At 34.8% G+C, this 24,361-nt stretch overlaps 1 protein-coding gene across 1 annotated transcript; it reads right to left on the minus strand.

The window, feature by feature from the left end:
* Positions 1-12,471: 12,471 nt before the first annotated feature.
* LOC145124046 (RGG repeats nuclear RNA binding protein A-like) lies at positions 12,472-15,324 on the minus strand. Its single transcript, XM_079059261.1, has 7 exons — positions 14,895-15,324; positions 14,039-14,360; positions 13,749-13,814; positions 13,529-13,646; positions 13,278-13,436; positions 13,090-13,146; positions 12,472-12,937 (listed from the first exon to the last, which is right to left on the minus strand). Exons 1-7 carry the CDS (start codon positions 15,082-15,084, stop codon positions 12,731-12,733), a joined length of 1,119 nt encoding a protein of 372 aa, XP_078915387.1. The 5' UTR covers positions 15,085-15,324; the 3' UTR covers positions 12,472-12,730.
* Positions 15,325-24,361: the final 9,037 nt, after the last annotated feature.

Consider the following 24,361-nt stretch of genomic DNA (forward strand, 5'->3'; position numbering starts at 1 on the left):
AGCCATGAAGTAGTCTCACATTAAAGTTATCTTGATCTTCTATACCACTTTTATTATCACCTTTTGTTTAGAACAATGAGTTAGTGATCATTGGTATAATTTAGTATGTTCTTCTGTTATAGTGTATAGTATGTTCTCTCTTTTATAGTGTATAGTATGTTCCTCCTTGTTTCTCTTTATAGTATGTTCTCTATGTTCTAGTGTATTGTATCCAAGGTTGTAGAACTCGCTACTCGGTACCTGCTCGGCCGACTGGGGAGTAGCGAGTACTCGGGAGTACTCGGGGAGTACTCGGATTCGGTAATTCATGTAGAAATATTTTTAGGAAAATTATATATGTCAAAATCATAAGTTAAAATCATAATTTGATTGAAATATATAACAAAATTAGATACATGTGAATACATAAAAACTGAAATACACACAATTGTCTCACTTCGTGAATAATTACTGAAAATTTAAGATATATATGTAGTAATAATCACATGTGTGTGTTAAATAATAAATCATTAAGTGTATTACACATATTAATCTTGAAATTCTTGATTTTTTTTCTCTTTTTATGACAATTTTGACCATTTGACCGAGTTTGACCGATTTTGACCGAGTTGGCCGAGTTTTACCGAGTAGGCCCGAGTAATACCGAGTAGGCCCGAGTTAGAGAGATGTTGACTGATTTTTGACCGAGTTTGACTTAATCCGAGTTTTTTTGCCGAGTTCACATTACTCGCCTCGGTGGAGGGCCGATTCCGAGTAATCGGCCGAGTAGGCCGAGTTTTGCAACACTGATTGTATCTTCCTCCCTGTTTCTCTTTATAGTATGTTCTCTCTGTTCTAGTGTCTAGTATGTTCTCTATGTTCTAGTGTAAACTGAACCCCTAAACTATACATACTATAGTTTACTAGCATGTTTACTTGAACTGTTACTGATTTGAATAAAAGACTCATTTATCTACTAAGTTATGATTGTACTTTAAAAACGGAGTTTTATAAACTATAAAGTAACATAACATTAAAAGAGTTTTTGAAATGTTTTGATTACTTATAAACACATAAGCAATCTATTAAAATGATGTTTATTAAAGATAACATTTACACAATTATCATTGTGTTCAACTTGTATTCCCCCCCCCCCCCCTTAAAAGCATTTAAAACAATTTAAAAGATTGATTATAGGGGTATGAACTCACCTTATGTGGGTGATTCAATTGTAGATTCGTGTAAGGATGAGAAGTTCCACAAATGAAGTCCCGAGACACAAACGAGTCCTAAATGACATATAATGGCATATATTGGAATGAATTTAGTGTTTAAAAGCAACTAACATGCAAGGAAACACCCTTAGGGACTAGGAAACACTTGGACTAAGTGTATCAATCACATGTGATTCACTAAAGGGTGTATACGGCCAAACTATGGAGTGTACGGCCAAGGGTGTACGGCCATGGAGTATACGGCCGTACACTCATGGTAAAACATGCACAAGAGGGTGTTTGAACCATGGGGAAGCTAGAGGGTCTATTTCTCAACAAGAATGTGCACTAAGTTCTCTTTTTGGAAGCCCTTTTGGAGTGTTTTGAGGGGTGTACGGCCATGCAGGGTGTACGGCTGTACACTCCTTTTGTTTTTGTAAAATGGTCGATTCTAGGGTGTTTACCAAGAGTTCCTAATGTATACTAAGCATAAGGAAAGGATACTTACGATTTTGAGGCTTGAAGGGGGTTCACGGCCACCAAGAACAAGTGTGTGTTCTTGGTGTTCTTGGTGAAAGATGAAGATCTTGAAGATCTACCCAAAAAGATGATTTTCATGGATGAAATCAAAGGGTGATTCATGATTAAGAAGGATAACAACTCAAAGATGGAAGAAACACTTACGTTTTTGAAGATCTAGGATGAAGAACTCGATGATACTTGAGAGAGAATCGATTTTCTAGCCTTGGAATTGTAAGAAATTACTAGAAATGAAGGGATACCCTACATATGAGCAAGGGTTCACGGCCAACATGGGTGTACGGCCGTACACTCCCTTTGATGGAGTGTTCGGCTTGATTTCAACGTGTATAACCTAAGCAACTCAATCCTATATCCAATGCTTGAATGTACTGAGCTTAGGACCCTTAAAATGATCCTTAACAATGCTAATTGATAGCAGAAACGAGTCTGACTCTCGATTGAATTGAATGGCTGGACTTACGAGGCAAAAAATTTCCGGTTGTCACAGCCGCCATAGACACCGATCAGACTCTTCGTAACTGGCCATATCATTACCACCAAAACCCATTCCTACTGCCCCATCCCCAATCTCGTCACCATCTTCTTCCTTCTGAGTTCTAGAAACATCCTAATCTCCTCCTCCCTTTAGTTTCTTTCTCAAGTTCTCATTTTTTGTTTCTCTCTCTTGTTCTCATTTTCACGATTGCTCTATGCGAAGCATCAAATCACAATGTTACAAATAGATAAAGTGGGTATTTCAATTTGGTCAAATACACAAAGACTTCTTTGCAAATTACTTGGCTGAAGATACTAGGATGGAAGATAAAGTGGGTCTTTAAATATAATCAAATCGAGCGTGAAGCATTCTAACAATAGCACTAATGTAACCCTGTTTCATAGGTGATAGATTCACAGAGCTCTTTTTCACTTCGATTCAAGAACTATAAATTAATCTTTCCACATAACTTCCATACTCAGTGAAGCATTCTAACAATAACACTAATTTCGTCGATGCAAATCGCTCCAGCATCGGAGCAAAACATGAATTTCCCAAATTGTACAAATGAAGAACGAGTTATCATCACTTCCGGCGATCGAGCGATATATTCAATACAACCGAGTATGAATCACTTGGATTTCTAATGTTCTGTGAGTTGCGTACCTAAATCCCGGGTGAAAAACGGTGAATTCATGGTTAAGTGACATGATTTCAGGAGGCTGTGGAGGTGGGTCGTGATTGGAGATAATGGTGCGAAGATCAGCCATGGGAGGAGATCGAATTTTAAAACTAGTTACAGACGTTGACACCCAATCGTTGTTGTTGGATGGCTTTGGAAAGGGTTGGTTTCCGATCACATAGGAGCCGAAGGTGAAGTAAATCACAAAGGGAGGGGAAGAGATTGATCGGAGATATGAGAGGAACCAAATTGAAGACATGTCGGTGATGGCGCCTCCAAGGGAATGTCCTTTCCAGGTTATAGAATGTGAGGGTATATTTTGGGGGTGGGATATGATTTATTTGGTTTTTATGCTTTTAATAATAATTATATATTAAATATAAAAGTAAAGGTAGATATGTCTTTTCATTATAGTTTAACAGCAAAATAGACGGCAAGTTAGTTTAGGGACTGGGCGGGTAACAAATCTAAGTTTTAGGGATGGTCCGAGTTAAAAATACTTTTTAAGGACCAAGCGTTCAAGTAACCCCTAACCACAGGGACCATCCGGGTAATTTTCTCTCTCTCTCTCTCTCTCTCTCTCTCTATATATATATATATATATATATATATATATATATATATATATATATATATATATATATATATACTAGGTGTGTCCCGCGCAAAGTGGCGGTAACGATTAGTTTTCTTTCGTGGAATAGCTTTTCCTTTGTGCAATTCCGCGAGACACATTTTTTATGGATATTAAGGGGGTGTTTGGATAGGGAAAAAAGATGGTGTTTATTATTTATTGCTTATTCACACCACAATAAGCTAAGTTTAAGTGTTTGGATAAGAATCCTTAAAAATCATCTTATTGTGGTAGGGATCAGCTAAATAAGCTGATTGTAATAAGCATCTCCCCCTTGCTTATTGTTTATTGTTTATTCCCACCGCAAATAAGCTAATAAGCTATAATCTAATTTTTTCAAACACCCCCTAATTAAAGTAACCATTTAAATGAGCTTTTTTTTTTAAAAAAAATAACAACTTTTTTAATTTTTGTCAAAATGACCACTTAGTTTTGAATGTTTCACTCTGAAGATTTCAGAATTTTTTTTTCCAAAAAAATAAAATTAATAAAAATACAAAAAAAAATCTATACATTTATGTTATAAATGTCCATTTTGCAATGTTTATATCACCATTTTTCGTCAAAAGTATTATTTCATGCCTTAACATCGTATATAGTTAATATTTATTATTTTTTTAGATTTTTGTTAGATTTAAGTAAAAAATGATTTTTTTTCTCGAAATTCCGGAAATGTTCATTAGACTGCGGACTTTTCAGAAAAAGTTTTTTTTTTCTTTAGTCCAGAATTCCATTCTAAACTAAGTGGTTATTTTCGCAAAACAAATTTTTTTGGTTATTTTATTCAAATACACATTACATTACAGTTGGATTACTCAATATCCTTTTAGTTGAAGATCACATGGTGTTAATGAGTTGAGATTTATATGTTATAATTAGTTAGCTACTGCTAAATAATTATTTATGAATTTTCATATCCATTTTTCTTTTATCATAAATTCATAATTGTTAAGACCAATGTTAACAATGTTGTGAGGGCAATCCCTTTCAAATTTAGCGAACTTGTACAAAATATTGAATTGTGTATTATTAATATAAGGTGATGTTAATTAAAGTTAGGATTTAAATGTAAATTGGTTCCTTGTAAGAAATATTAATGTGTAAGTGGAGAACGGGATTTAAGCTTTTATTGTGCACTATAAAATGCAAATTAATGAAACTTCTTGAATTGAAAAAAAAAAGTTACAATTTTGTATTTAACAAAATTGAGATTTCAAACATATATATAATAAAACAATTATGTATATTTAGGGATATGAGTAACACATTAACACGGTAACACCCACATGGATTGTGTATGTATTAACTTAGGAAAAGAACAGTGTATAAACCATGAGATTGATGCATACTTTTCCCATGTCTTAATGAAATTAACTATGATCTTACAATATTTTAGAAAATTAAATCTCCCCTGTGTGTTAATAATTCAAGGGGTGCATTAAACTGATTTTGCAATGCTCTAGCATACGTATATGGCAAGCAGTTGTGATGCCAGCTACAAATCTAAACCATGTTTTATTTATTATAGAAAAAAGCATGAAAAATGTTCAACCTGACTGCTATCTCAATAAATACAAATCACAATCACGTTGCATGGGATAGAGATATAGAACACAGTGCTCGAATACAAAAAAAAAAAAAAAACGTCATGTAAACACAAATGTCAAAGACTCAAAGTGAGTTGAATTTGCCTTGGTTCATGAGTAAATAAGTTATGAATCTAATTTGATAAAAAAAGATTATCGGCAATTGTATTTTATTCGGTTAAGAGGGTGTTTGAATTGCTTTTAAAACAGCTTTTTGCTTTTAACTTTTCCAAAAAATTAAAAAATATCCAAAAGATGTTTGGGTATTGAAAAATGACTTTTTGTATAGAAGGAAAAGATAGTGTTTCAAAAGTCATAAAATCCTATCTTTTTGTGATTTTTGGGACTTTTTAACCTGAAAAGTTAACTTTTACCCTAAAAACATATACAAATACTTTTTAAAGATTTTCTTTTAGAAAAAATCACTAGCCAAAAAGTCTTTTTACAAAAAAGACTTTTAACCTTAAAAAGTTTTCCCAAACACCCTCTAATTCGAATTAACTTATACTAATTCATATTTACAACGACAACAAGAAGAGTTTTATACACTGCAAAATATTCTTACAAAACGGTCTTTTGAATATACCATCTCTTAGAATTCATGAATTTCATTCCACACAAGCAACCCACATTCTCTTGCCATTACTTCACAAAAGATAAATTACTAAAATACACAAATCCTTGCAATAGTTATACCTCTAGCTTAATCAAGGGAAATTGTTTGTTAACTAATCAACAAAAAGGCATACCACATGACTAATTTGAACATTCTTATACATTGACTATTCTAGGAAAGTCAAAGCAACCATATTAGAGCATTTAAAAAGAACATCCACAAGTTGCTAGATACATATATGCAAGCTTCCCTTTACCAACTATAAATATAAAACAATTCACCAATGGAGATTTGAAAGAACCCCTTTCTATACTTTCATATTTCTAAAAGACCCAAACTTTCATACTTGACAATATAGTTACTCCAAAACATGCTACATGCATATTTATAAAACAATATCTTACATTGATAAAGTGATTACAAAGGATTGGATACAAACCGACTATGTTTTAATATTTTACATAACTACCCAGGATATTGTAATTTTACACATACATAAACCGAAGTACAAAAGTAATAGCAAAAATCTATTCTACATCTTCCGATAGTATATAACCATACTGGTTACTTATCTCCTGCAAATTTGTTAAACATTGAGAGGGGTAAGCGGTGACGCTTAGTGAGTTCAATAATAGATACAATATAACGTTATGTCATATATATACTTCAGTATGGCAGAAGCAAAGAGGAACAAGGAACAACAAAGGCATATGTGAATCATGTGACCAACTTTCCATATCAATCAATGATTTGATTCAAAGATATACAATCACCGAGACATAACAATTTACATACTTGATATACATCAATAACACTTTGGCCCAAATGGCACAGAAAATACTCAGGAATATCATTTTGCTAGAATATACAGGCTTTCAGCCCTATATAGCCTTATGCCAGTACCATAAGTTATACGAGTCATGCTCTACATGGCCAAAGGCACAAAACCAATACCAGAAGTGATACGAGACATGCTCTACATGGCCAAAGGCATAAACCCGATACCAGAATAATACGAGACATGCTCTACATGGCCAGAGGCTCAAAGCCAATACCAAAAGTGATACGAGACATGCTCTACATGATCAAGAGTATAAAAAACCAAAATAACTCAGGAAAGCATTTAGCACATATAACACATAACATACAATTGTTCCTATATATTAAACTCACCGTGAAATAACCAGGGGTTAAAATAGTAATTTAGGCAGCACTTCGGCTCTAAATATGACTTTCTTCGTTGAAAACCGGGAGTTTTCTTGAAAACCGGGCTCTGCGAAGGTAGAGCTTCGAAACCGAAAAGATAAATTTTTCGGGCTTCTCGGGAATCTAGGGGCGTGTTTCGGGTGCTAAAAATGATATCGCGGCTTCGGGGGATGTCGAGATAGTAAAAATATCAAAAAGGGGGGTGAAAGTGGTAAATTTCTCAAAATACCCGGGAAGGCTCGCATGGGTCTTATTTATAGGGGAGGAGGTCCGAAGGCTCGGATCCGAGGCTAGGAGAAGCGAGCACGTGGCTCGCATGCGAGGAGGCAGCTGGTGCAAAGGCCACGCGGCAAAAGGGCGAGGCTCGGACTTGGCAGCTGGCTCGCTTCGGATGGACACCTGCGAGCTTCGGATTGGTCGGATGACGCGGTACTCCTCGGTTCGGGCCAGCACTTCGGACCAATCAGCGGGTGACACGCGGACCGCGGTCCAATCAGCAGCGAGCACATGTCCGACACGTGGAAGCCTCGCATGCGAGGGTGACGTGTCCAAAGATGACTCTTCCGAAATTTCTCGAAAATTGTGCCCAATCTTGTAAAATCCATAACTTTCGCATACGGGCTCCGTTTTTGACGTTCTTTATATGCACACCTAGAGAAAATTATGCTCTACAACTTTCGTTTAGACTTCGTCGGAAAATTTTGACTTTATTTTTATATTATTATTTTTTAACAGACCGGGACTGGAAAATCCGTTAAAAATTCATAACTTCTTCATCCGATGTCCGTTTTCGTCAGACTTTTTACCGTTGTACTGCTAATGACGAGACCTTCGATTCTCGTTTAGGTTGTGTCGGCTAAAAATCACTCGATCTAAAATTCGACTTTTTAGCTGTCTACTGCTAAGCTGAAACTTAGAAAAATCATAACTTCCTCATACGAAGTCAGATTTTGGCGTTCTTTTTATCGAACTTCTCGGTTTAACGAATACTACGACTTTCATTTAGATCACTAAGGCTAAAAAGTAGTTTATCAAAAACTCACTTTTTACGTCATTCGGCACCGTGCCGGTTTTGTCGCGGATCTTCGATTGGTCATAACTTCTTCGTTATAACTCGGATTTCGACGAGGTTTTCGCCTACATGTTTCTAACGAGATTATGTACAACTTTCAATAATAAAATTTTACTTATTTAAAATTTTATATTTTCGCTAAATTTCACTATTTGGGTTTTAATTGGAATCTCATAAGACTTCCAATATTTTATGAGTGATTCTAAACATAGTTTTACTTCATTTCTAGTAAAAGCTATCTGTTAGAACTCAACACTCAATTTCTCATAATATTTCATAATATTATAAACTCCTCAAACTACATAACACGATTTCAAAACGTGTATGTTACAAGATTTAATCTCAAAAAATTATGTGGTTTCAAGACCAAGTTGCCTGGAAATTTATAGACCGCAAATAGAGAACCTTTGGAATCAAATAATCCAATCTCTTATGTATGTATTTACCTATAAACACAACAGTAATGGCAGAATTTGTGCACAACAGATACCCTTGTTCATGTTGAGAGTTCAACATTAATTCACCCTTTACCAACTTTTCCCTGGACCTGCACAATTACTCATTATTGTTAATTAAACAAAAAATAAGAATGAAGCATGTGTTTTTTCGAAGCTAATGTAGCAAACTGAAGAACATCTTAATAGGTATACCAGCTCCTCTTCCCATCTCTTGAGTGAGTTTTATTGTCACAAAACAACTAAGTTCCTGTAATGTAATTACTGAAATGGAAGATTTGAGGTTTAGGGCTTAAATATAGATCAAAAGTGAGGATTAGAGCATGAAATTGTTACTTACCTTGAAACCGTAATAGCTTCTACCCAAAATCTATACCCTGCCAAACATTACCCAAAATCAACAAAAGGCGAACTGAAAATAAAGATTGAGGTTTAGGAGTGAAATCGTTCCTTATCTTGAATATAGAGTTGAAGTGTTTTGAAATCGACTGAAGAATTATGTCTAAGATTTGATTCCTTTTTACCTAGATATGGACCGATATGGGGAGAAGGTCGAGATTCAGGACTTGCAAAAACAAACATCTCAATAAATCATTTTGTCTAAAAATTCTTTTAAAGTTCAAAATGAAATCCCAAACACCCTCAAAATACTCATATTTTGGTAAACCTTTCTTTCTTCGAATCATTTTCAATTTCGAACATACACATTTCCCAATTATAATTATATAGATACTCTTCTTTTCCAAATGTAGGTTCAAATACATTTATTTCCAAAATATAAGAGCACCCACACCGGTGCACGTTTAAGATCTTGCAAAAAAAGAATGTCAGCTAAGCATAAGTCATTAGTTTTCGGAAAGAGAAATTTGTGGGCCTATCTAACATAACAATATTTGATTGGTTATAGTATTTAAATATGAATGTTATATTAAAATAATAATATAAAATTACTTACAAGACTTGCATTACAATTTCTTTTTGAAAGACCTGATCTGGAGGGTCTAAGTACATATATTTTTCCGGAATATAGGCTAATATGCCTTCTTTTTTAAAAATTAAATGTTTATACTTCTCTTCCAAAAAATATAGGTTCATTTGCCTTATTTTCAAGACAAAACTGCACAAATGGTCCCTGTGGTTAGCTGAAAATTGTCACTTTGGTCCAAAAAAGTTTAGACTTGCACTAGAGGTTCAAACTTTTCACTTTGTTGCGAGTTTGATCCAGTTTTCTAAAAACTTTTTCATAATGACTATATTGCCCTTGTTTTTTTTCTTTTTCAGTTTTTCTATTATTTAAATATTTTTTTTATTAAAAGAAAAAATAAAATATTTTTTGCATTTTCTATTTTATTTTTATAATTTTTTATAACAAAATAAAAAAAATGAAAAATCTCTCTCTCTCTCTCTCTCTCTCATCCAAACACACAAACACAAATCCACATTTGGTTGTGTCAAATCTGTTTCAAAAGGAGTCGAAACTTGAAACCCTAGTTTCTGTTCGAAGTTAGATCCTTTTTATGTGTTTGGATTTGCTTGATACAGTTATGTTTATGTGTTTCCTGTTTAAAAATTACTCAATTGTGTGTCGTATTTCTGTTGATTTGATTGTTATGAGTTTTAAAGTTGATTGGATTTATCATATAGTTATCATCAAATTTATTTAGTATTTCAGCTTTTTCGAAATTGGATTTTGATCAAGTTTTCCCCAAAATATCTCAGATTTTTTCAGCTTTGAAAATATTTAAACATTAAAAACTAATTATGCTTTCTCGTATTCTTTGACTTTCAGGTTTGAAATTGGGCAATTACAATGAGAAAGCCCAATCGGCATCACCTGCTCGATTTCCTTCTTTCATTTCTGCTACTAGGTTGCGTAATTCATGTGGTTCTAGCTGCCAATTATATCCCCTCCAATAAGATTTTGCTCAACTGTGGTGCAGTCGGCGAATTAAGCGACGATGATGGCAGACAATGGACCACCGATGTAGGGTCATAGTTCGCTCTAGCAGACGCAAACTCCATAGTTTCCGACGTCGTCACCCAAAAACCTTCTGTTCCAACAATCCTTTACATGACTGCCCGCATCTTTCGATCTCAATTCACCTACAGTTTTCCGGTAGATCTGCTTCCGGGAGGGGAGTACCGAACTTTCTTCATCGTTCTTAAAGGTGGATTTGTGTTTGTGTGTTTGGATGTGAAACAAGAGAGAGAGAGAGAGAGAGAGAGAGAGAGAGAGAGATTTTATTTTGTTATAAAAAATTATAAAAATAAAATAGAAAATGAAAATTTTCTTTTTTTATTTTTTCTTTTAATCAAAAAGGTATTTAAATAATAAAAAAACTGAAAAAGAAAAAAAAAAACAAAGGCAAAATAGTCACTATGAAATAGTTTATAGAAGACTGCAGCAAACTCGCAACAAAATGAAAAGTGTGGACCTCTGGTGCTAGTCCAAACTCTTTTTTTGAGCAAAGTTGCAATTTTCAGCTAACCACAATGATCATTTGTGCAGTTTTGTCTATTTTGAAACATAAATACATATGCTTTCTTTCGAAAAATGGTGAAGACTGGGATGACAATTTTCCACCACCCATTTCGTCAAGGGCATAAACGTCAAACCCAAATACTTGGTCGTGGTGCGTTCGCATGCAACTCACGTCTGTGAAACGCCATTTAAGTTGGTTTTATTATTTATTTTCGTTTTTCTTCATTTTTTTTTTCGTTAAAAAAAGTTCAAAAAAACTTTCTTTTTAATAGATATATGCTCGGAAATGCACGCCTGGAGGGGGGATTTTTTTTTCCTTCTTTCCTTTTACCGATTTAACCTCTAAACAATTAACCTTTGCTAGACAATGTCAAAATCTCGCACATAATTACAAAAATACCATATCATCTCGCGAGATATTTTGATGATAAATAAAATCAAATTTCCACCTTTTGTTTTTTTCAATCATGCGGCAAAGATTTGTCCTCGCAGTTATATATATATATATATATACACACACAAATAATTTCTTTCCAAAATATATGTTTATGTTTAAAAATTACAAATGGGATTGAACCCAATTATCTTGAAGACGGATGAAGGCCTCTACCAGTCAAGCTAAGGAACTTCCATTTTAATGTTTGCGCAAAATTATATATATTATAACAAATTAACAATATAAAAGCAAAAAAAAAAATTGAAAATTTGAGGGTGGGCCTGGGGCCACCCTGGCTCTCATGTAGCTCCGCCCATGCCATTTTCTTTCCAACATATATATTAACACTTTCTTTCCAAAACATATTTTATATACTTTTCTTTTCAAGATAGATCCTAACATTTTCTTTCCAAAACATTGTTTATATACTTTTCTTTCCAACATAGATACAAATACTTTCTTTCCAAAACATATGTTTATATATTTTTCTTTTCAATTATTCATACATACAAATATGCAATGATTTCAAGCATACGACAAAGTGTGAGAAGATATATCCGACTCATTTTGAATTTCTTTTGAATCCTTGACCATGTGAAACGAACTATCTGAATCAAATCATCAATCTAGTCTCTCTTATATCAAATTAAAAAGAGATTATCAACTTGATCATTTTATGATCTAACCTATTGGGCTATCGAGCTTTGTAGGTGCAATTACAATGGAAACATGTTTAGTGGGTTTATCCCAAATAAACCATGCACTCTATCTTGAACAAAACACATTCTAATAGGCAAGTCAACTTAAGATGCTCCAGTGAATGGATTTTTCGCAACACTAGGTATCATCCACCATAGTTCTTCGAATGTGTCTTAGACTAATACAAATGTCTATGCAATTTGTCGAATGTTTTGCAAGAAAATCATGTAACTCATTGAGCTTTATAGCTCACAAACACTTTCATTTTGATATATATTCTCACTTTGACTGATGTGATTTTAAAAACAACACTTGCATGTATCATTCATAAGCATGCACACCAAGAATAAGTTAAAATTGTCATCAATCTATTCAATAACAAAAATGAGAAATGAGAAAACAAGTATCTCTACGTAACAAAGTAATCCAAAATCTCTAAAACACATTATAAAAGACAAAAAGAAAAGAAACACAAAAACATCCAACACCTCTAAATAGACAAATACATGGAACACATGAAATTTGAAATTTACACTTTCTGAGACTGTTCTCGGATACATAGAACTCCATCATTCTAGTATGCTTTCGGCCATTCTAAAAGTGTCGCGAAAAGATGATGACAGGAATAAGGCAAGAAAAGAGACTCTCACTTCACTTGCCACCTAAAGTAGGAAAGTGGCTCGGATCTTCGATTTTTGGTGCTTCAGGGGCATAGCTCATCGAACCACCACCACCACCACCTTGGTTGTAACGACCACCACCTCCACCTCTAGGGCCGCCACGTCCCCGCCCACGGCCACCTGGAGTGTAGTATTTTTCACCTGAAGCTGGTTTCAAGAACTCATTGATGCTCAATGACTGCAAAAAACAAAACCAAATCAATATACAGAACAAAGCAACAACTTTTCTACACTTGAGAAATTGGAAGGAAAAAAATGAATTGAGTCAAAATTTGTACAAAGTTGGGACTTAAAGGATAAACCCATATATAACAAGAAGTAACATATTACCTTCTTAGCTTTCTCTTCCTTATCAGCAATCTCTTTACGCTTATCTTTGTCAGTTCCCTATTAAATTAGATCAAACAAAGTATTTAAGCAAATGAAATTAATGTCATTAGAGCAGAGTGTGAACTTAAATAGACGTGAAAAAAAATATTTATAAAAAAAAAAAAAAAAAAAGTGTCAGCAATTATCACCAATTTCACAAAGATGTCATCGCTGGCCTTTTTATTGGAAAGCTGTTGCATGGCAGCAAGCTCTTTGTCAACTTCCACCTTCCTTTCCTCAGTTTTAAGTGCCTCCAGAGCTTTCCTCTTCTCTTCCAGAACCTTCTGATATTCTTCTAGAGTCATCTCCTGAATTCAAATTTTGAATTAGTATTTCACTAGAAATATGATAATATTAGAATTATTAATTGTCATTTGTGGGACAAGAAGTAATCAATCACCTTATCCTCAGGTTCATTTGCAGCATTCTCCTTTTTCTCATTTGTTGCCTCTTCTTCAGCCAATGGTTTATCAGAACCCACAGTTTTCTCCCCCTCAGCCACCACTTCTTCAGTCTCCCTGTGAAAAAGTATAAAAAGGATTACTAACTGAAAGTAAAGAATATACAAAAGTATATAAACTGAGGGATTTAGAAATTAAATTGGATGTTAAAAACAATACTGAGTAATCTCGTCAGCCTGCGTTCCCCAGTTCCCACGACCAGCTCCCTCACGCTTGAACTCATTCCTGTACATGAGATGAAAAGGGCATTTCAGTAATTTCAACAAGGAAATGTTGGGAATTGAATTCAATGGGTTTTGGACTGGATTTTTGAAATCAATCCATCAATCGGTTTGTGAACTCCAATGAAATTGAACTCTATACTCATTTGCAACCAAACATACGATTGGAATGGAATTGAATTCCTATTCCGGCCAAATCCAATGGAATCTGAAAAATGAAACACTTACCCACGCCCTGTCCCGCTACGGCGTTCATATGGCCGACGTGGGCGGTCGCCATCCTCTGAATCTCCGTTACTGAAACCGCCACGGCGGCCACCACGGAAACCACCACGAGGAGCACCATAACCACCACTTCTCTCATAACCTTTCCCACCATCAGACTCCTCAACAGCACCTTGATCACCAGAAAATCCTCGGTTGCCAAATGAATTCTCATTGCTGCCTGAATCTCTGTTAAATCCACCACCACGACCACGCCCGTACCCTCGGCCACCACGACCACCACCACCACGGCCGCCACGCAACCCTTCATTCTTGGCCTCTTTCACTTCTCAAAACCAAATGATATAAAGGAGTAAATACAAAAAATAGCAATATAATTTCATTCATTTGTTTATTATAGCATCCCACATTCAATTTTCCCTACTACAAAATTGTATTCTGAAAAACCTACAGACTTAATTCAATGTCATTGGATACAAATAAATTTTAGTATGCTATAGTGACCTAATAAGTAAAAAAAAATGAATTAGGATGTTATAGTTCGATAGAATTTTTATCATACAATGTGTTAGTAAGGAAAAAAATGAAAGTGCAATGCTTTCATGAAAAGAAATGGAAGTATGTAGTATATAAATATTTAAAAATAGTTGTGTTTCTTGCATTTGGCCGATGGAATAATGAAAGTGGTCATTTTTCAATCTTGTTCACTATAAGCACAAACCAATTAATCCAGTAACTCGCAAGCACATTCAATGTATCATATAACAAAATGGAATTGAAGTAAAACCAAATATCAAGGGTACATAAGTTAATAGCCTAAATGAATGCATATAAAATAAAGAAACACTCGAAGACATACCGGCCTGAGCTGGAGGGAGAGGCTTGGAAGGAAGCTTAGCAGAAGGCTTAGCCGACTGCGCAGCCGTTTTACCGGCGAGAGGAGCGGTTTGAGCTTTCTTTACCGGTGCAGATACGATCTTTTGCACAAGAAGTGAAGGGTCATCGTTGTCGTCATCTCCGAGCAAATCGAAAGGGTTCGCGGTCGCCATTTTTTCCCTTTACTGTGATAGTAGAGAACCCTTTGATAAAAAAGTTGAGTCTTTTGCAACAGCAAAAATCCTATCTCCAGTTCGAATTCGTCATGTCTAATTGGGATCTCAATTAACTCACAAGAACCCTAGAACAACTAACTCACAAGAACCCTAGAACCTTTTGAGTAAGAGTGGATGAGATAAAAAAAGGTTTGGTGAAACCCTAGCCGCAATGAAGTGAAGATGTTTAGAAAGGAAAATGAAGTGAACCTAATCTGAAAATCCCAATTTATCTCTGTTCAGGGAGCTCGTACGTGCAAATTGGCGTCTTGTGGACGTATTTACATGTTAAGCCCATCTGCCTCTATATATTTCACACTAGGTTTTTTTTTTTATCGATAATGTCATTGAAGTTATTTGTTTTGGTTTAAAAGGTTTCTAACATTTTTTTTTTGGGGTTGTTTATGGGCTTAAACTCCAAAATTATGGTTTAAAATTGCCCTAATCGAAAACTTAAATGGATAAATTGATTGCCTGTGCTTAGTCAATAAATGAGAGTGCCAAATGAATACAACTTCGATCATGTTTTTGTTTCTGTTAAAATACCAACAATGGAGAGAGATGGTGAGGTGTGTATGTGTGTAATGACAAATAAAGAAATAGAAAGAGATGGAGGTGGGGGGATTGTGATGTCGTTGCTCTGCACAGTGGTTGATAACGTGAATTTTTGTATTAATTTTAGTATGTATTTGATTTTAGTTTTAATATTTTTAATATTCTTTTTGCATTAAATCGTTAGATTTATTATTTTGGGGTATTTTTATTCGTTTAAGGTAATTTTGGGTAAATTCGTACAAACGAGATGATATTTTAGAGCATCTTTAAAACCATATCGAAGGCCTTACAACCACGATTGAAGTCTCGTAACAAAATCCATGAGCAACAAGGAAAAACAAAACGATATAAATGAATTTTCAGATTTTTTACAACATTGTACAACTTTCTTCAAGCAATCGAATGGAGGGGCAAATGTTGTCTTATCAAGCTAAAATTTTACAGGGCTCCTCCTAACTCGTTGAAGTTCAATCTCACCGAAAATGAGTGGATTTGGAAGACGTTTGGTCCAAATTATGGCTTCTTGAACAGCAGTGCATGGGCTGTCCAGCAGCCCACCTTGGCAGCCCAAAATGCAATTAAAAAACCCACCGCCATATTCTATTTGGGCTGCAGTTGAAAGAAACGCATTAGCGAACAAAATAAGCCCACTTTGGTGATTAATTAGCATAGCCCAACTCTAAATTAAAAGGCCAATTGTGTGTTGGTTGCTTGGCTAGTAAAGGCAGACTAAAAAAAAAAAAAACACACACACACAGACGGCAGGAGCAAAGGAGAGAATGGGTTGACGGTGCGTAGCTTGGTGTCTCCTCCTTTCTTTCTTTATTTTTCTCTTGACTTATTTTTGGAACAATATTCTTATTAATATTATCTTGATATATTATGATGATTTTATTAATTTATGTAATCCCACTAGGTTAGATTAATTTTTGTACTGATATTTTGGTTGTGGGATTAAGTTATTTGAACACCAAGAAATGACAATTTCAATAAGCTTTTTCATCTTCGTTTCGTAATTGGTATTATATATATTTCTATATTTTTATTATTATGAGTAGTTAATCTTTATACGGATTTTTATTGGTATTCTATGGATGCATTTTCTTTTTGAACATTTATATTATTTTTGTGTTTTTAATCATGAGTTTAAACATATGAACGATAAATAATTGGTTAATTTTTTGACTAAGTAATGTATCTTCAAACTAATTAGCAACAAATGGTTTTGTTGTATGTTTTCATTTCATTTTAAACCATGAAAATGCATGATCTAACATGGTAGTGTAATCTTAGTAACCCCTCTTAAATTTGGTGAATCTTAAATCATAATGTCAGTTAACTTTGGTGAACCAAATGCTTATTTGTTTTATAACTTTGATTAAGAATGTGTGTTACGAGGTTCTCTAACCTTAATATTATATAAGAATGGTCTAGGTAATTCAAGTTTTTGAATTGTTATAGCCAAATTAGAATCTATCAAACTCATTACACCACAAAATTATAATAATTAATCAACTAATTGAACTTGTGATTTAAACCGATACTAGAATTGTTTTGTTTTATAAATTTTATACTTTTTAGTCATTTTTTATAAATTAGTTTTTATCGCATTAGCATTTTGTGAAAACTTCCTATCTTTTTACATTTTGTTTTGTATAGAAATGATTTGAGCAAATCCATATGGATTTCATCATTATTACAACTACTACAATCTATTTTTGTTTTGCGACGTAATTGAGTTTTTTATTTGGTGGTTTCGACAACCACCAAATTTATGTGTCCCTATCGTTTGAAGAAAGTCGTCCAAAGATGAGAGAATAGGTTTGATGATTTTTTAGTAAATTTTATTTTATAAGGTATCACCCTCTAAAATATATGGATTTTTATGGATTTTGGTTTTTGCAGTTAAAATGACAAGAAGTGTCAATTCACAAGTGACTTGTCATTTCATTTAGGATTTATCATGTCAATTTGACTACAGAAATATACATTTTAACTATTAAATTCATATATTTAATAAAAATTGTCACTTCACCACTGACTTGTCATTTCACTTGGTTATTTTCATATGAATTTGAGAGTGTAGTGTCTATGGAAATCACTTGTTACAAAAAACACAATGAAAAAAAAATCAATTAAAACGAAGTTCATATTAAAGAGTTGTGAAAGTTTGAAGTTTGTTTTTTTTTTTCATATTTTTCACCGACTACCCTACTTTGGAGTTGAAAACATATGACCTCTCGACATCCAAATTTGGTGTGTAATATATCCATGGAAAACTCTTGTTACAAAAACACAAAGAAAAAAAAAGTAAAACGGAGTTCCTATGAAAGAGTTATGAATGTTTGAAGTTGTTTTTTTTTACATATTTTTCACCGACTAGCCTACTCTGGAGCAAAAAATGTATGATTTCCCAAAATCCAAATTTGGAGTGTAATATATTCATGGAAAACCCTTGTTAAAAAGAACACAATAAAAAATATCAGTTAAAACGTAATTTCTATGAAAGAGTTATGAAGCTTCAAAAAAAATTAAAAAATTAAAAAAAAAACGCATATGACGTCATATGTTGGAAAATAAAAATTGTCATTTTTGTTTTTTTTCTCATTTGTTGGAAAATAAAAATAAAATGGTTATTGTGGTCAATTTTTTCTACTTTAAAACTCTTATGTTTTTCCAAATTAATATATATATATATATATATATATATATATATATATATATATGAAAAATGAATATACCCTTAATGTATATAAGCTTAGGTACTCAAACTGACTATATTACATCGTTTTGTATCATATATACATTATAATTGTCTAATGTTCTTATAATTTAACTTCTAACTTGATTTACTTCAAAGATTTTTGTAAATTTCACATTCATCGTCTTCTTACGTATTTTTCATTTTCAACTAATATATATATATATATATATATATATATATATATATATATATAGCCTAGTAGGTGTTCAGTAATAAAATGTGATGTAAGAGGAATATAACAGTGGAATTTCGAAAATCTTGAAAGTAAATCAAGTTAAGTGTTAAAGTTTAAGAACATTATAATAATATATCAAACAAAACGAAGTATTATGATGAGTTTGGATACCTAAGCTTATATACCCTGAAGAGTATATTCACTTTTCCCTATATATATATATATATATATATATATATATATATATATATATATATATATATCAAAATTTAATGAGAAATGAATAGTATAGTTTGTGGTTTCAAAATTTGGTCACAAACTGTAACGCCCCGTTCCTGGTACGCATTTCATTTATTAAAATTTTCATTTTGTAAGAACTACTCGACGAGTTGGTAGCCCTAACTCGTCGAGTAGGTGCCAGCTTGGTCGCGGGATTTAAATGGTCTACTCAACGAATCTGAGCCTGGACTCGGCGAGTAGGTCCATCAGGAGGAAACCCTAATTTTCAGGGTTTGCACCCTATTTAAACATCATATCTGGCCTCCACCCTAGGCTCCATCACCTCCAAACCCTATTATTAAAACCCTAATCCTCCATAAGTGATCTTGAGCTAGTTCTTGCCATTTTTGAGTGTTTTTGTGCATTGTGAAGCTTGTGGGAGAAGAAGAAGATAGAAGGCTCAAAGGGGAAGAAGTAGATCCATGAGTTACACTTCATTTACTGCATTTTCTGGTAATCAAGCTTCCAACTTGATCATTATTCTCTTATATCTAGTTATCTCTATATTATGAAAGTTTTGGGTCAATAACCTTGCTCCTTGGGGTTGGGACGTCCCAAGTGACTTATATCTCAGATCTAAGATCTAGAAAGGGTCTCATGGCATAAAGGTGCAAACTTTATGACCATGGAAGCCTCATGCAAGCATATAAGCAAGTTTATGGTCTTTTTAGCCCTAAAAGACCATGCATGGAAGGAAAGTTCGAAGCTTTATGTGTCCAATAGATGCTAAAACTCTAGATCTGGGTTTGTATGCGTGGATTTAAGATTCTATGGCCTTTTGGACAAGATTCATGTCTTATAGGAATTAGGGTTTTGTCTAAACCCTTTTAGAAGAGCTATGAACGGGTAAAGTTGGAAACTTACCCTTAGGAAGGCCTTTCCAGTGGACAAACGAGCTAAGAACCTTGGATCTAGAAGATAGGAGCTTAATCTGTTAAGATGGCCAAACAGACAGAAGGACTCGTCGAGTCTATAAGGGAACTTGACAAGTCGTATCATGTTGTCCCGATTTCAGTTAGTAGAACTTGACGAGTATGTAGAAGGACTCGACGAGTGGATGAGCCAAGTCGCGACTAAGTAGCCCGATAGAACTCGACGAGTCGGTGGAACGACTCGGCGAGTTGAATCGCGTTTTCAAGATTTCTGAGCTATAGAACTCGGCGAGTTGGTCAACCCAAAATGTTGACTTCGACCAAAGCGTTGACCTTGACCAGGGGTAAAATGGTCATTTTACCCTATGAAGAGTTATCAGTTTTTTGATTAAGTGTTATTATGGAATAATAGTCGGAGAGTCGCCGGAGTAGCAGACAGAGATTCCTCACTCGAGTTCAACATTCAGTTTGAGAGGTGTGTTTTCTCCTATAGGAACGGGTCTAAGGCACCAAGGCCGACCCGTTTATGTGTGATTGTATGTGTCGGGGGTTAGCCCAACGGAGGTTTTATGTTCCAGACTTCGGTCTGATGCCGAGAGGGGCCCGAATCAGTTAGTATGCTTGATGTCTTCGTGATTCTTGCATGTGTGTGATTAGGTGTTCTGGAGTTGGGTTGATGTCGGGGCAAGCCCTAGGAATGTTAGCTTTCTTGTTAAGCTTATGTGTATGTATATGATTATGTTATGCTCATGATATGTATACTGGACTTCGGTCTGATGTCGGACGGGGCCCGATGTCGGACTTGTCCGATTCCGGGCGGGGCCCGATGCAGTGGGCTAGGCCTAGTATGTGATTATATGTATAGTATGTGGTAGCTTGGGGAGACTCACTAAGCTTTGTGCTTACAGTTTTAGTTTTGGTTTCAGGTACTTCCACTAGCAAAGGGAAGGGCTCGGGATGATCGCATTGCACACACCACAGTTTCAGCCTGGGATTGTTTTAGACTCCGATGATTACTTATATGATTTGATACAGTATTTAACATGATGTTTTTGAGATACATGGTTCTTGTTTTATTATGATGATGGATGATTAATAGTTTAAATAATGATTTTAAAACGAAATTTTAGGACCGTATTTTTGGGATGTTTCACAAACGGTTTTTTATATTTCCATGTTTCGTCCTTATATTTTTTTGGGTTTCACACTTTGGCCACCAAAAATTCATATATTGTATGTTTGCTCCCCACATTTTCGTAGTAACCGCTTGTTCGTGTAACATCATGTTTCGAGAAATTTCTTATTTTGGGATTGTGGATCGTAATTCAACCATGTGAAAGCCTTGTGCTTCAAGGAAATAAGGTTTAGACCTTGTTGGTTGTTGATAATATTAGTTATGTGATATAAGCTCTTGATTTATGTTTTGGAGGAAAGGGTAAAATGGGAAAAATGATTCTTCAGACTTCTTGCATGAATTAATGATTTTAGTTTGGTATGTTTTAAGTCAAAAAGCAATTAGATAGAGTTGTGGGCTCGTCAATACCTTTCCGTGCATATAAAGATCGTCAAAAACGGAGTTGAAACAAATAAGTTATGACTATTTGAAGTTGGATTGGATTTGTATGAAAAAACGTCACCACGGAGTGGTGATCAAGTTGCCATGGCGTGGCAGTTGCCATGGAGTGGAGAAACGTTGCCACATAGTGGCAGTCTGTCAAGCCCAAGCCCATGATTTCTAGGGTTTTCAACATATTTAAGCATAAGATTCTGACTTTTGGCCATTTTATGAGCCTTCATCATATCTAGAACCCTTGGGAGAAACCCTAGCCTTTATCTTCAAAATTTGAGCTCCTCCCTTATCCTCTTTCCTTTTTTTGGATGCCTTGTATAATATTTTGATGAAGCTTAAATATCAAGAAGGTTCTTCTGGTTGCAAGGAATGATGTTCAACTTTGGATCCATTAAAGGCACTACATGTAACGCCCGTAGATCCGGGCTAGTCAATTTAGAGACGATAAGCGTCAAAAATGACTTTTTAATAGACGATTATTTAGAATGAATAATCTTAACCAAGTCATAGTATATGTTACAAGGGTTCCGTACATATACAGAATGCCGAAATCCGAGTTATAACGAAGAAGTTATGGCCCGTCGAAGTTTTACGGCAAAACCGGCACGACACCGGGAGACGTAAATAGTGAATTTACGATAGAGGACTTTTTGGCCTTAGTAATCTAAACGAAAGTCGTAGAATATGTTAAACCGAGAGCGTCCATAAAAAGAACGCCCAAATCTGACTTTGTATGAGGAAGTTATGAATTTTCTAAGATTTGGCTTAGCAGTGCACAGCCAGAAACTCGAATTTTAGATCGAGAGGTTTTTGGCCTACGCGACCTAAATGAGAATTAAAGATCTCATTAATAGGAACTCAACGGTAAAAAGACAGACGAAAACAGAGTCCGTATGTAGAAGTTATGAATTTTACGCGGACATTTAACAGTATAATCTCCTCGTACTGTTAAATTTAAGATCGGTCGAGAATTAGCCGACGGAGTCAAAATGAAAGTTGTAGATCTTATTTTTACCTACGCGTGGATATAAATAACGTCAAAAACGGAGGTCGTATGTGAAAGTTACGGATTTTAGAAGTCGGAAGTGTGTTGTGTGAAAATGGGTGATGTGGCACAATCTTGGCCATTGCTTTCTCCCCAAGTCTTGCCACTAGATGGTGACATGTGGCACAAAAGTTAAGCCATTTTTCACCCTATAAATAGAACCTCTCCCACCCTCATTTTCTTCACACATTTCTCATTCTTTCTTCTCTTTACTCTCTCTCTATAACCACTCTCTAGCCCCGAACCCCCCCCCCCCCCCCCGAAAAGCCTAGGGAACCTCCCTAGCACGAGGCGGAAGCCCCGGAGTGTTCGACGGCTCCGAGAAGAAGAGCTTTTCGGCTCGGGAACGTTGCTCCAAGCAAAGCCCGGTTTTCTATAAAACCCGTTGTAAGTGAGTTACGTCTACGCTATTTTTAATATAGCTTTTATTTAATTATAGTAACGTTATTAGGAACTTATAATAAGTACTTGGGCTATTATTATGGGTTATATAAGTATTGTTTAACGCTTATATAATAGTAATAATAGCTAGACTATTAATTAGTCTCGGCGAATAATAAACTAAACTCTAGTGGTAATAATACTAGGTTTCGTCGAAGGAAATTATTTTTATAAGAAGCGAAGCGGTGTCTGAGTTCGGAATCACCACCTTTTCAAGTGAGTGCATAGTTACTTTCATCTTACACATAGATATGAAGTATTTTATATAAATTACGTGGTATGTGTGCATATTATTTGAATACTTGCTTTCTATGCTGGATGAACGATTTTATACATGTTTTAAATAATTTAAAATGTATATGTATTTTATATCTACGAATATGTTGGGTAAAACATGGGTAGATGAATGATGAGAGATGAAAGATGATATGAGAGAAGATTGACAGCTATAGACTTAGTGTCTAACAAATAACATCGGCAGCTATGGACTTAATGTCTATAGAATAAACATTGGTAGCTATGGACTTAGTACTTGTTAAATAAACGTTGGTAGCTATGGATTTAGTACCTATTAGCTGAACATCGGTAGCTATGGATTTAGTACCCGATGAATGAACTTTAGCAGCTATGGAATTAGTGTTTTACGAACAAGCATTGGCAGCTATGGACTTAGTGCCTATCATATAAACCCTGGAAGCAATGGGCTTCGAAATGAACGAATGCAGGATAGATGATTCTTATGGTAGATTCTTAAGAGTAAGGAAGATAATGGGGATGGGTAATTGGGTTGATTGTTTGATGTTTAAACATAATAATTAAATTATTGTGGGTTGAAAACCCTATGTACTCACCAGGTTTCCCAACCTAACCCACTCAAGCTTATTTGTATCACAGGTGTCGATAGGAAGCTACTTTACACTGAGGGATTTAAAAGAGATGTAGATCACTAGTGTAAATGAATGTAAGTTCTGTTTATGCTTATGTTTCTGTATTGACGATGACATCCCAAATGTTTTAAAATGGATAAAAATACATTTCTTCGAAAATGCTTTGATAACATATTTATCATGCTTTTCTGGGAACAAATTCCGCAACATTTTTATTAAAAGAGGTACTCTGGTTTTTATAAAGCATAAACAAAATCGGTCTTTTCTGGCCGTGAAAAATGGGGATGTCACACTACATTTCTGAACTATTGTGAGTATAAAGTTCCAATATTGCTATTTAGTTCTTTAGATCTCTTCATCTGTGGTTTTTGGCACTTTTGGTCCGTTTTATGAGTGATCTTGGAGTTAAGTGGACTCCAACATCTTTTGATTGGTTTGGAGTGCTTCTCAAGTATCCACAAAAAACTAAGGATTGGGTCCTTGTACTTGGTGGCAGTGATACGTTGAGTGTAACCGAGTATAGTGTCGCCAGCTTTCAAAAAGACAGAGACAACTTCCGTTCTCAATCTGTCTGGGTGTTAAATGGAGGAGCGGTAGCCTGGAAAAGTTCCAAACAGGAGACAGTGGATGATTCTACCTGTGAATCA

The sequence above is a fragment of the Lactuca virosa genome, chromosome 7 (assembly GCF_052849685.1).
Source record: "Lactuca virosa cultivar CGN04683 chromosome 7, Lactuca_virosa_CGN04683_v6, whole genome shotgun sequence".
In the NCBI taxonomy this organism is placed as follows: Eukaryota; Viridiplantae; Streptophyta; class Magnoliopsida; order Asterales; family Asteraceae; genus Lactuca; species Lactuca virosa.